The sequence below is a fragment of the Syngnathus scovelli genome, chromosome 3 (genome assembly GCF_024217435.2).
Source record: "Syngnathus scovelli strain Florida chromosome 3, RoL_Ssco_1.2, whole genome shotgun sequence".
In the NCBI taxonomy this organism is placed as follows: Eukaryota; Metazoa; Chordata; class Actinopteri; order Syngnathiformes; family Syngnathidae; genus Syngnathus; species Syngnathus scovelli.
The window spans coordinates 15,397,196-15,410,601 of NC_090849.1; the positions used below are offsets into that span (position 1 = coordinate 15,397,196).

General features: G+C 41.1%; 1 protein-coding gene across 3 annotated transcripts in view; it reads left to right on the forward strand.

Moving 5' to 3' along the window:
- The window catches only part of LOC125965873 (tetratricopeptide repeat protein 28), a 145,236-nt gene that overhangs the window by 96,831 nt on the left and 34,999 nt on the right, over nt 1–13,406 (forward strand). For all 3 annotated transcript variants that reach the window (XM_049716745.2, XM_049716746.2, XM_049716747.2), the window contains 2 exons: nt 973–1,245; nt 2,228–2,358. In XM_049716745.2, the coding sequence (XP_049572702.1) occupies nt 973–1,245; nt 2,228–2,358 (404 nt within the window). The remainder of the gene's footprint in view (nt 1–972; nt 1,246–2,227; nt 2,359–13,406) is intronic.

Sequence of the window (13,406 nt, forward strand, 5' to 3'; positions counted from 1 at the left end):
AGTTAGCAAAGAAGCTCAAATGCTTCAAAGAATTCAAATGATCAAGTGTATATGGCAAAGCATGGAGCAGACTTTCAAGGATGAAAATTAAGTACGTGTAGTGAAGAGGACAGTAAAATTGACCATCTTTGCTAATTTCCCAACAAACTAGCAGGCCTATTAGGAGTTGCAATAACGGGCTGTTGAAGTGCTAATGATTAGAAAGAAGGGGGAAAAAGCATCTTATTTTCCCCATTTGTGGGCTGGCCCAGTCCCCATTGTGGCAGTGCACTATACATTGCGTGACCATAATGATGAATCTTCCTCCAAACACAATACATATTTTTGTAGATATGTCTCAGTTAGTAGAAGCAATTGAAACAAAAGCTGTGTTCCTCCAAGCCACGCCTGATCCGCTTGTTCAATATTGGTGTCTGCCAGAGGGCATGCAATCTGAAGGGGTTGTGAATCCCCAATCCCATGCGGCCCACCATTGATTTATGTCATTGTGTGAATTTTCAACCTCTTCAAAGGTCACCTTGTGTGTCTCTGCTCTGCATTGCTATGCCCCCTACGACTTGTGCACCATATACATCAACTTTCCTTCAGTCTGCTATCTTCTCTTATTAGCACATATTTACTTTATTCCTACAATTGTTCAAACCTTATTTTTATTGTTCGCAATACTATTGTAACGTGCCTGGCTTTGCAGTTGTCAGTTTGGGTTTGAGGCATTTGAAAATTATTTAGGTCAAGTGTCGGTGAAAGCTCTCCTTTGGTGAAGACACAAAGTGTGCTTATGGTCAGACACTCACCGAGAATAAAATATTTGACTTCAGGCAACATCACTGAGCATAAACATTCAACAAAGTTGCCAGAGAAGTAACAAAGCCAGATATTGTTGTCAATCAGCATCTCAGCAAAAGGTTATATCTTGGTCGCTTTTTTCACATTCTGCGTCTAATCCCGGTCTCACTCTTGTTCCTCTTGCAGAGTCTCTAGAGCCAACTTATCAACAGCTGCAAAAGATGAAGCTGGACAAAAGTCCTTTTGTGGTGGTGTCTGTGATCGGCCAGGAGCTGCTGACAGCTGGACACCACACAGCTTCTGTTGTAGTTCTCGAAGCAGCTTTGAAGATCGGCACTTGCAGCCTCAAGCTGCGCGGCTCTGTCTTCTCAGCTCTCAGCAGCGCCCACTGGTCCCTGGGCAATACCGAGAAGAGCACAGGCTACATGCAGCAGGACTTGGACGTGGCCAAGACCTTAGGTAAGAAGACTGGGAACTGTAGCAATTGACACAATTTGAAATCTTCAATGGACACCAGGGCCTTAATTCATGTTTTTTTTTTTTACAAAAAGAGTTTCAATAATCTGTACATTAGTACAATACATTGAACCCCTGTTTATTGCTGGGGATACTAGTCATTCAAATTAATCATTAAATGTATAGTATTTTAAGGCCAATATGTTCAACCGAGGCATATATATATATATTTTTTTTTTTTTTTCAAACTAAAGTCGGCTGTCTTATTGCTCACATAGTATTGTACAATAAAAATGGCTAACGGAAATTAGTGTAGATGTTATGGTAACCATAAACCTTCAACAATGCCACATTAACAACACATAAGGAGAAGCAACACATTAAAAAATAATGCAATAAAAAGAAATGAAGCATTCTAAAAAAATAACCTAACTCAAAGATAATTTTTTGTAGTTGTTATGAGTACAATAAAATATGTGAGGAGATTCAGAACTTTTGCTACCAGTGAGATACTCATATTAAAATTGTTAATCCCCCGAAATTTCAATCTTCCCAGGGCAGAGCTAGTGCTCCAGATTTTACTGAATGGCTCATACAATTTTCTTTTACATCCATCCAAAAGGTCTTTATTGTTGTTTTGAGGAAGAAATGAAGGACTAATCTAATATGACCAAGCAAACAAAGCCTTTGCAGATGTCAAACTAGGATTCTACCATAGTTCATGTGCAACTTTTGTTTATTTGGAACATGTGTGTGAAGCCTCTCTGTTAAGATGAAATAAGACGTTTCCATTTAAACCTTGGAGAGCTGAGTTTAACACTACTAGCTGTCAGGAAAACTATTCTACTGTGGAGAATGTGCGCCATCCATTTTCCCCTTAAGGGTCACACCATGGTTGAACACTGATGGCTCGAAATGTTCAGCAACTCAGTCTGCTTTGTAATCACCTGCTGCCCTGAGGATAATGAATCAAATTTATCTCCAGGTGACCAAACAGGGGAATGTCGTGCTCATGGGAATTTAGGCTCGGCATTCTTCTCCAAGGGAAACTATCGTGAGGCTTTGACCAACCATCGGAACCAGCTGGTCCTCGCCATGAAGCTGAAAGACAGAGAGGTAAGAAGCGCACACATAGCGGTACATTTTGAAATGAAAAAAGAAAACTACCTTTACAAGATAATAACGAAAGATGGCGGCATTTTTCCAGGGTCTTATCAGCGGTTTGTGTGGGATTGTGCTGTACTTGTCATCTGCCTTCGTTTTTGTCCTGAAGGACACACAAATGCCACTGCTCTTTGTTTATTTAAGAAAAGGAAATTGAGTGGAAATGAAGGTCACATTGAAAGAGGGATGCATTTCAAGAACGGAGCGTTTTGATGGCCATTTTCTCCTTGCAAAACCTAAACGCAGATATGTAAACTGCATTTAGATGTTTGATGTAGCAGTAAATAAAGGTCTATTTGAGGATGTAACTCAAATGAAGTTTATTACACATCGAGAGAAAACAAAGACTGTCCTGTGACGTCCTCCATCCTGTCTGTCGGCCTCTGTGGTCATTGTTGGGAGCTGACAGGTGCTTGTATTCCAACACAATTGCCATCAGCCGAAGAGAAGAATGGCCTCCATTTCCCCTTCATTCCTTATCCTTCCGACCAGGCAGTGGAGTTTGCTTGTTTGTCCTTGCTGATATCATGAGGCATTTAAACAGTCCAGTCAAAGTCGGAACAAAGCAGCAGGACAAAACATTTCAGAAAGTAGATCAGAGGTCTCCTCGACATCTCCCCATTTCACATTTTTAGGGTATTTGCAGACAGAAGTATGATTTATGGATGTCCAAGTTTAGATTGAGGGCCTTGTGAGTGCTCAAGTAACGTATGCAAGGTCCTTTGTCTGTAGCAGTAAAATTCCGATTTTTTTTTTCATCTGCATAGCACACCGGTGAGGCCAGTACGCACATGTAGCTTCTTAGCGATCCGCACACTGCACCCCATGCTGAGATATTGTCGAAAAGTGGTGCTCTTGAACAGTTGAATCATGTAATGTCCTGCTTGGCCAAGTACAAGCCCAACCTCCCTCCCTCCCTCTCGTCCCCCGAAAGCCCCCCTAATCAGAGTCATATGTGTGTCACACCACCTGGCCTCGCTCCGTACACACTGGAGCCTGGCGGATAGCTCATTACGGCTGAGTCGGTGTTTTTGTTTCTGCTGTGGACTTTTTATCTGGCCTTTTTGCGGTTGAGGTCACTTCCTAGAGGCCGGAGGTGGGATGTTGTTTCTGACTGGATTTCCAGAACATGTCTACCTTCCAGTGGAGAACAAAGAGTCTGAGACCAGTGGCACAGATTACTGTCCAGTACAGTAAGATGAAATGTAAGATTTGGGGGAATTGTGCACTGTGAAGTAAACAATTGTTTCATAAATTGTAATAGTTGCACTTTACATTTAAATTCTAGTACAGGGATGGGCAACTGAAATTGTGGAGTGGGCCACAGATTTTCATCATTGCTACTAAGGGTGGGGGCACATGTTACAATTTAACACTACAGTTGACCCTTACATAGTCACAGATTTTCCCCTTTTTTCTTCTTTCAATATTTGTTTTCACATTTTGAATTTTTTTTCTCCTAAACTCCGCCTCCCTTTCCCCTCTTTTTTTTAGCCCTGGTCTCCCATCCCTGTTCTTGTAGGTTGTGGCAGAACTTAAACTCAGTAACCTCGCAGAGCTGGTGTGTGCAATTCTAATCCACCAAATTGTTGCTTTAACTGGCATGTCAAGGAGAGAATTCCGTTTTTAAGACATTAGTCACGTATATGAACAGCAAACCTCAAGGACCGTTCTTCCACAGCTCTTCCTTTTAGAATGAAAGACTTTTGAAACAATGTAGCTAATTTATGGTTTGTTTTCGCTCCAATATCAATGTGTCGTTTACAATTGAAATTTCCAGGTTAGTAGCTAAAACATACCTTGCCTTATCTTGTTCTACTAAAGCAGATTCCAAAATAAATTGTAAATTGCTTCCTAATTCCTCAAACACTAAGATCTTATATGGCTCCAACAACAGAATAACAGGCCTGATTTGACCAACGGTGCTTTTAAAATAAACATTTGTAACTTTGACAGATTAGCACAAACTTCACCGAGAAATAAAAAAGGATGTGTGCAAGCTTTTAAAAGGAAACAGGATGAGAATTCAAGAAGTAGAGAGGCGTGTTAAGGCTCAGAGTGAGCGCTTTGTCAGCCTTGACTGTGTGCTGCGGGCCTAACCGGTGAGGTCATGACTTGCGAAAAGTTCGTATTCCTTTAACTCGCAGCCTTTTGGATTTATCTTCGGCAGCTATCAACACAATCACACTTCCAAAGACATCTTTGGTCTTGTGTTGCTGTTTTGACTTTTCTTCCTCCAAGACAAGTCAACATCATTAAAAAAGGTTCATGTGAAACAAAGCTGTTAAACTGCATTTCTTTTTAAAACGTCAAGCCGTCCTGTTTGTATGCCGCTGATGTTTTCATCTTAAATAGTAGGTTGAACAAGAGGGAGGTAACCCCCTAATTTTGAGTGTGACTTTTTAGGAGAAACTGAGCTGGGCTGACGGCAGTGCAGTCTCTAATTATGTCTCGTGTGATGTTCAAAAGACTCGCCAGCTGACTCCCCCAACCCCAAATTGTAATGTGAATCACAATCAGGGAAAAGTACAAGAGGCAGAAACTTTCTTTCTCAGTTCATTCTGCCTCCTACCAGCAGTCCCATTTTTAGCTTTGGAATTGTTTATCCACTTGCACTCAGTCCATCTGCTGTATGCAAACTTTGCTCCTAACAAAGTGACACAAACCGTTTTATCACTCTTGTTTATCTGTTGGCGAGGTTGAGGTTGCGTGGATCCTGTTGAAACTCAGCTCGTGCAATAGCAGTCCTGAACTTCTAAATACGGAATGATCAACAGTGGGTGTTCCTCTTGACAGGGTCACAGTTTGTCAGTGTATGTCAGCAAGCTTGTAGAGGAGAAGATCATTAAAGAGTCATTAGGACATGGACGTGTGCCTTTTCATTCTTTCACAGGACTAACACTAATAAAGGATGGCACAAGGGAAAATGGGCACCACTGTCTCTTTCTCTTGCTACCCAATACTTGGCTGATTAAAAATTGGGATTTGATGGCAATTTAACTGAAATTCTTGGTGAGGGCATGAGTGGAGTAGATCTGTAGTGATACTACAAATATTCGTAAAGCAACCATGAAAAAGAAGCTGACAATACGTACTAGACAGAGATTCCAAAGTATACATGATGCAGTGTTCCCGGCCCACATCGTATTATTAATGAGCCACCGCCTGCTCGACCTACTGGTTCAGAACACCTCTATGGCCAGCTCGCTTAACCATGAATCATGAAGGATGGACAGCTAGTGTCAACCCCTGGGCCATGAACACAACTGGGAAACAAGGAGTGGTATGTTTACATGCTCTTTTGTCTATATAAATGGAACATCTACGTGTTTTTCTGCAATTTGTAGAATTTGCAGATTATTGCACTCAATTTGATGTTCCTTCTTCACGAGCAATTGGAATGTTTTGAGAAGAGAAGACATTTCAGTTATTCCAATCTGTACAGACTTTTACTGATCACGAGTTATTGCACAAGAAACATGAGGCACACTGTTAAGTCCGCTCTAAGTAGTTCATGTTATAATATCAGACCGTGTTTTTTTCTCACCTCCTCTTATAATCAATGGGAATGCTGAAGGACAGATTAGATGACAAATTAAGAGTGACACAGTCGGAGCAGACCATTCACTTTCCGCCACGGTGCACTATATGGTTACAGACGAGAGCCAATAAATCATTTGGTATTGCACACGATTGGCCAACAGCGGTCCAACAGCTTCCAAATTTACACAGCAACCGAAACAATGTTGATCGTTATAGATAACAAAAGTGTTTTCCTCTATCCCGACAGGTAGATTTGATGTTGCACGGTTAGAGGGATGAGACAAAATGTGCCCGCTCTTTTTTTCATGTTGTCTGATGATAACGGATGGAGGCCGATGAAACGCACTCCAGCAGAGCGCTAGTTCACATGGTTTTGAATGTAACAAATTGCATCTGTGTCGCCAAGTGAAACAAATGTTTGGAGTGGTCGCATAAAGCTCGCTTTCAGGACACTTTTGGAACAGCCTACAAGTGACGCCGGGAGGAGAACTAAAGTGTCTGCTTTTAAAGTGTGAGATTAATTCATTTTCTGATCTCATCGGCCTAATCCTGAGTACTGAGCCGGTGAGTCATTTTCATGTGAATTCTGGTCCTTAGCCTCAGGGCAGTTTAAATGTTACTCACCAATAACTGAAATAGATTTCTGACTCCCTACTTCAGCTAAACCCAAGAGTGCCTTCTCCACCCCTTTGTCCTCTGTCCAGCCCAGCCCAGTCCCCGTCCAGAATGGCCGAAGAGCCATTTAAAGCTGCATCCCTCTCGCCAAGCCAATCGATAGAAAGGCTGTCAGCAAGATGAATGGAGGTTTTAGGAAGTCCATTTTAATGAAGGGGAAAGAGAGAGAGAGTAAGGGAAAGAGATGTTGCACTTGGATGGAGGGAAAAAGTCACAGCCGGTCGGTATGAATAAAAAGAAGGAAAGGGTGAGGAAAAAAGAGGGCAGTAACTAATGCGTGTGTACATGTATTGGATGTGTTTAGAATTATGAGTGGGCTCTTTAATAGTGTCTCCAGTGACGGACGAATGATTGTAAGGAGTGCATTGAGTTTGTTTAGCAGCAGCTCGTCCTAATTGTAGCTCAGTGGTATTAAATGAAATGAAGTACACCCCGAGACAAAAGCCTTTAAGATTGGACTATCGGGATTTCATCTCATTGCAAACCTCAACATGAAATCTTTTGGGGTCATGCATTATGAAATCCTCTGTTCATGAATTATGTCAGTACCTCTGAGTAAACATATTTCCCAGAAAATAAATAATAAAAATCCCTAAATAGTAATTGCAAAAGACTTATTTAGGGCTCTGTCTACACCATATGTAACTAGAACCGTTTTAAAAAGCCAGATGTTCGATATGCCATCGCCGACGAGTAAACAAATTACAACTCATCATGAAGGATTATGCACATTTACATTCAAGACATCAAAAATGTTGTTTTGTTTTCGGTCTGTTGTATAGGTATATTTTAAGGGCATAGCCTATATGTCATTATGCAGAAAAGGCTGCATGGTAATTAATGATCAGGAGTCAGAGGCAAAGGTTATTGGACTAGTCCGCAGTATAGGCAACAATGTCCTCTGGGCACTGCCCCGATTCAACCCTGTTTTCACTCATCACAGCCATTTCTGCCTGTGATTAGTCATGGCGACTTTACTCAAGTCAATTTATGCATACGGGCTCGTCTTGCGATCTAGACAATTGTAGAAAAAGAGAAAACCACAGGTGGCTCAGCATTTCTCTTTTTCTCCCTTTAAACCATATGGGAAAAGTCCTCTTTCTTGTCTTTTTTCTTTAACATTTTAATAGGAACTGAACTCATGTCAAAAGAGACTTGCTCTTACAAAAAAAGAGAACCATGAGTGCCAAGGCAAGAGGTCAGTGGAGCTCCAAGTACGCATTAGACATAGTGTCAGCACACACTGGGATGTCAGAGACGGACGGCATTTATGCATTTTCAGGAAAAGGCCCTTTCCAAAGCTCCTGACATTGCGCCAAGGAGCGGAATTATAGCTGCTTAGTCTAGCTCAGTCCAAGCCTCCAAACAATACATATACACTAAGATATGCTTTCATTCCCTTTCTCATTCCGCCTCTCAACACTCCGTTTAGCTATTGTCCCATGTTAAGGCAGTGTCAGCATTCTTGTCTCTGTGGCATAATATTGAGCCCTTCTCCAATCTCTCTTGGATGGGAGCCTTCTCACTTTATGAGGAGATGGAATGTGTCTTTGCGGAATAAGCTCTGAGAAAGCAATAAAATTGCCTGAAAATACGAGACCCCAAATGAGTGAAATGAAAGAACTAGGACAGAGGCCTACGGGTTTTTTTTCTAAATATACTTGACCATGTACTTCACTCACAAACTAAAACTTCTGACTCACACCAGTGTCCTATCTAAAATACAGAATAAAGCCATGTGGCACAGAGATTGTAAAATATTCATTCGCGAGACCTGAGGCAAAGTCTTCCCGGGTATTTTATTGTCGCGCAGTTCACTTCGGAAAATTTAGTAGCTATTGCTGGTGCTGTCATCAGATTTAATTGCAGCTTGTGGCAAGCTCTGATGGGAAGGACTTGGTTCCTTCGCGGTGCCACATTTTGCTCCACATACATTCGCACACACGGACACACTGAAAGATTTTTCATTTCTATTGTCCAGTGGTCTAATGGCTGCCAAAACCAGATCCATATTGTACTATTTTTTTTTTGGGTTGTAACAACAATGGTTATGTACGTTTGTGGTAATGTCCTTTGATTTCTGTGGAAGCAGATCTTTAAATAAAATCTGTGATGTAAGACTTACAAGGCTTTTTTGATGATAGCATAATGCGACGTGATCATTTCTATTTACAGTAAATTGCCGATGCAGCCTTCACCGTCTGACTTTCACACCCACTGCAGAGGTGTCACTTCAGGAAGTGCAATAGATACCTAATATAGAAATTACTGCTGCTACTTGCATGTTTCAATCACGGACGGGCTCAGAGAGGATACTTTGATTTTATGGTTTGCGCCCATTTTTTTGAAGATTGCTTTGGTTGAAAAAAAAAATTTTGTGTTCCGCAATCAGTGAAAAGTGACTTTGAAATGAAACTTTAATTAAACATTCCCCCCATTTAGACGCCAAGACTGTTTCAGTGTTTAACAGGAAATCGAGATGTTAATGTAATGTGGAGGATATTCCCCTACAAGTAACAGCTTTATAATGTCCCTAAAATGAAACTCCTTCATAGCAGTCTCTCATCCGGTGCCTATTTAGTCTCGACATTTACAGGCTGCAACTTTTTTTTTTGCCACTGTTGATGAGGTAGATGTGCAGGGTGTGTGTGTCTCTGTCTAATGATTTGAGCCACTGTGAATGTGTGCGTGGCCACGTTTTTGACTTCATCGCCATTCAGAGAGGCTTAGCATGATTAGAGTAGTGTGATCCTCTGAGGAGTTAATGATGAGAGAAGCAGTCGCTCCACAGAGGCCAATCACGCGCTACTCTCTGGTGGCATGTGCAGCCTTATTCTGGTCTATGTATTGTGCGTCGGCCTGCAAGTCTGTGTATGCGCTGCATTGGTTTAAATGTGTGGCAATATACATGGTAGGATTTCGACTTTCTTTTTTAAAAAGCATTTGATACAATCGACTGCGAGATGTGATTCCATTGTCTGAGTGCTTGACGTTTGGGGGTTTATGGACAAATAAAGCAGAAGCAATAATTATACATCTTCATTATGTTGGTTTCAGACTGACAGATAGCTGAAGTACAGAGGGAGGGAGGGGGGGGATTGTAGCATTTTTTTTAGCTCAGGGCTTCATGATGTGCTGTGGAGGCCAGTGGTGTTTCTCCCTTCCCCGCACTCCGGGGGACAGAGTGACAGGCTTAATGACACTGTCGGGGTTACAGCATATCTCCAACTCATTTTCCAGTGTGATTGAAGTTCGCTGTGGGTAGCGTTTCATCAGTGCTGAGCAGACAAAAGGGACCTTTCCACTGTTGCCTTTGTATTTGTGCACAGTTTGTGAACGCCTGCAGCTCCGAAGAGATGCAAGCATTGTCTTTATGGCTGTTATATGGACTGTGTCACAATCTCACATTCTCAGAGATGATGAGTTTGGTAGCAGCTTGTCTCTCGCGTGTACTCCACTTGTTTATTGCCTGCTATATATATATATATATATATATATATATATATATATATATATATATATATATATATATATATATATATATATATATATATATATATATATATATATATATGCACAGCAATGCGTTTGCCGGCAAACATTAAACAGCAGTGTCGACAAATAAAATTCCATGTTGAGATTATTTTAACCAATGTTGTTTTTGTGTGGAACCTGACTTACAAAGAAACTAATTCCTTTCTGATTGATAATTTTATTTGAGAAGAATCATACTATCACTATCGGAAAATACATTCTTTTGTATTGTTGGTTCACAATCTCAATTCTATTTCACTCCAAAGATGTTTTGCTTTGCTTTGGACACGATACAAAGATGAACTAACAAAAGTGAGAAAAGTGGGTGATTGGTTCATAAACGATCTAATATTTAACTCAATAAAGCAGTGTGCCCATTCGCTATACTGCTTTCTAAGTGACATTCTAGAGACTTGTCATACTTCAACATAAATTAGACCTCATCAGTTTGAAGCAGCAGATGTAGAACGAGTCATATAATGATTGTTGATGTTGGCTCTATTTCATCGCCCTCTGTTTTCCTTTCTCATTTTGACTCCCTTTGATTGGTCCCTCCAAATCTGATGGGTTAATCGCATAGCATGGCAGCGAAGCCTGCATCCTGCCTTGTAATGGTTGTGCAAACATCGACATCGATTGCACCATTCCCCCTTGCCAATGAAAAACAAAGGAAGCCACGCTGGAGTTTTCCTCATTTTCTTACGCCTGGTATAAAATGAATTCAATTGGTGCTGTACTGCTGCTTTAAGTCAGATGAGTCTATTTAGCTCTCCTAAAGCATACAAAGTTTCCTCTTGCGGAGAAAGTCAATGGGAGCCAACTGTTCCTCCTACACTGGTAAATCCCACATCTTACATTCTGTGACCTAGAACAACTGGCATTCCAGAAAAATCAGCCCTTCAAATTCTTACAACATCCCTGCACGACTGTTTGGTAAACATTTTCCTCTATGCTAACCTTAACACTTTGTGTATCTTCCTCTCGTAGGATTTGCTGCCAGCTCTTCCTCCTAAAGACTTGAGTTAAAGTAGCAGTGACAAATGTGTGTTTGGGTTTTCTGGGCACAGGTTACTCTAAACATACGTGCATCTCAGGTGGCTCAGACGATATGCCAAAATAATTTGTGGTTGTGGGGCTGTAACTATCACTCTTCCACGATGTCTTCTGTTATGCCAAGGGCAAGAGATGCAATCAGGGGCCCTGCCAGCAACTATTTACCCTCCCTGTCAATCAGAGTCTGGTGGCGTGCGCTCACAGCCGGAGGCAGCGCTGGCAGGTGGTCCAGTATCGCCCACAAAACATAAAAAGCAAGCTATTATTTTCTGATTCCCCCTTTGCTTTTTATCTGCACCAAATGCTTTTCTACAACTTGACCCGTACGGGTGATGATTTTTATCTTTTTTTTTTCTCGACCAGATTATCTGACGACCATATTAACCAGCAAATGCAGAGCATCAACCAAGCGCTGCTCTGTGTCCGGTCCGAAAACGCACATTTTATAACCCAACCCTAACCCTAACCCTAACCCTCTGTTCAAACATGCGCACATGATATTTAAAATGGGGACATACGTAGTCCTCTCTACACCTCCAAATAGGCATATATTTCTTATATGGGACAACTTGAAGATGAATGTCACAGGGATTTAATTTCTATCATGCTATGCTGAGTTCACGTCATGGTCTTGAAGTCATGTCACAGTAGAAGCTGCTGATAGGCACTTTTTGTGCATGGGCTATGTGTGCATGTATGAATAATGTGTTTGCTTATGTGATGATAAAACCCAAAGTGGGATCCTCTTTTTCATGAGAATTTCTCTCTTCTTGGTGATAAATAGAAGAGCTCGGTGATGTTGAAAGATTTGGGTTATTCTGCTAGAGCTTGGAGGTTCCTTCAGTGAAGCGTGAAGGCACTTTGGAGGTGCTCCACTTGCCTTCAAGTTCCACCAAGTGCAGGTGTACAGCTCATGCTGGATGCTGCAGGTTGCTCCCGTCACAGTCACCACCTGCAACACTCGTGCCAAGCTTGTAATTACATTTACGGAATAAAAGCGCAGAGGGGAGAAGGGATTTGTGCATTGAGTTTGAGGTCCTTTAGTTACATAGCATGTCATTGCAAATTTACTCAACCGGTATTATAGAGTCTGATGGCATGCGTTGGAATGGGCGATGGTTTTTGTTGGCTTTTTAAACTACAGGTGAGAGATAAGCAGTGGCTTCTGTCAAATATTTCTCATCCATTCAGTGAATAACATTTTAGTTCCACATACTGTATCTATGGCCAAACTATTCAAGTTAATTAAATTTAAAGAAACAAGAAATCGTAGACTACATCAAACCAATTTATAACTTTTTGATGTGCGGCTTCGAGCTATATTGTGACCGATTCATTAGTTGATCACTATCCATTTCATCTAATATAGAGATGCATTTTTGTAACATCTGCTTCTCATATGTCTAATAAATCACAAAATGAAGACAAAGTACGAGAAGCCCTTCTGTCTTAAGATGATTATGCCACCATGAAAATGAAGACCCGCTTCCCAACCTGATTGTACCGTGTGATAAAAAGAAGCCAACTCTAGTACTGAAGTCTGAACACGGAGACACTCCAAGCTATGGCATTTTGAAATATAATGTTACAAAGATAAAACCTAGGAGTTTCATTTTTAACTGACACAGGGGGATGATACTGTTTATTCCATTTTTGATGTGTATTACAGGAACAGATGATGTTGAAGTTCATATTCGACTGATAAAGCAATGCTCACTCACATCAATACAAATTGTCTTTAGCAATTCAACATCCTCCTTGGTCTTTAAAACTCACGTTTGCCTAAACAAAAACAAAGCAGCATTTGTAAGCAGGCATGAATCAATTTCAGCGAAATTTTGTTCAAGCATGAGTTACTGTTGTTGAATGGATTAGGGGTGGTGTGCAAAAGTGTCTCCATGAGAACTGTGCGGTGCTGACACTGGCTTCATTTTTTTCTTTGTGTCAGCATGCTCCGAGCAACAGCTCTGCTGTAGATCAATATGATCTAGCTCTCTTAAACCTTAACCTGTGTAATTTTATCTCTTTTCTCCTCTGATATCGCCATTTCTCCTCTGCTCTCTTTCCACACCTTCCCAAACTGAAAAGGTCTTCTTCTTCCTGTCATAAAAAAGTGTTGCACCATATACTGTCACATGTCAGACCTGATTTGTCCAGCTCGTATCCACATGCCGTCAAAACATCCTTGAATGACC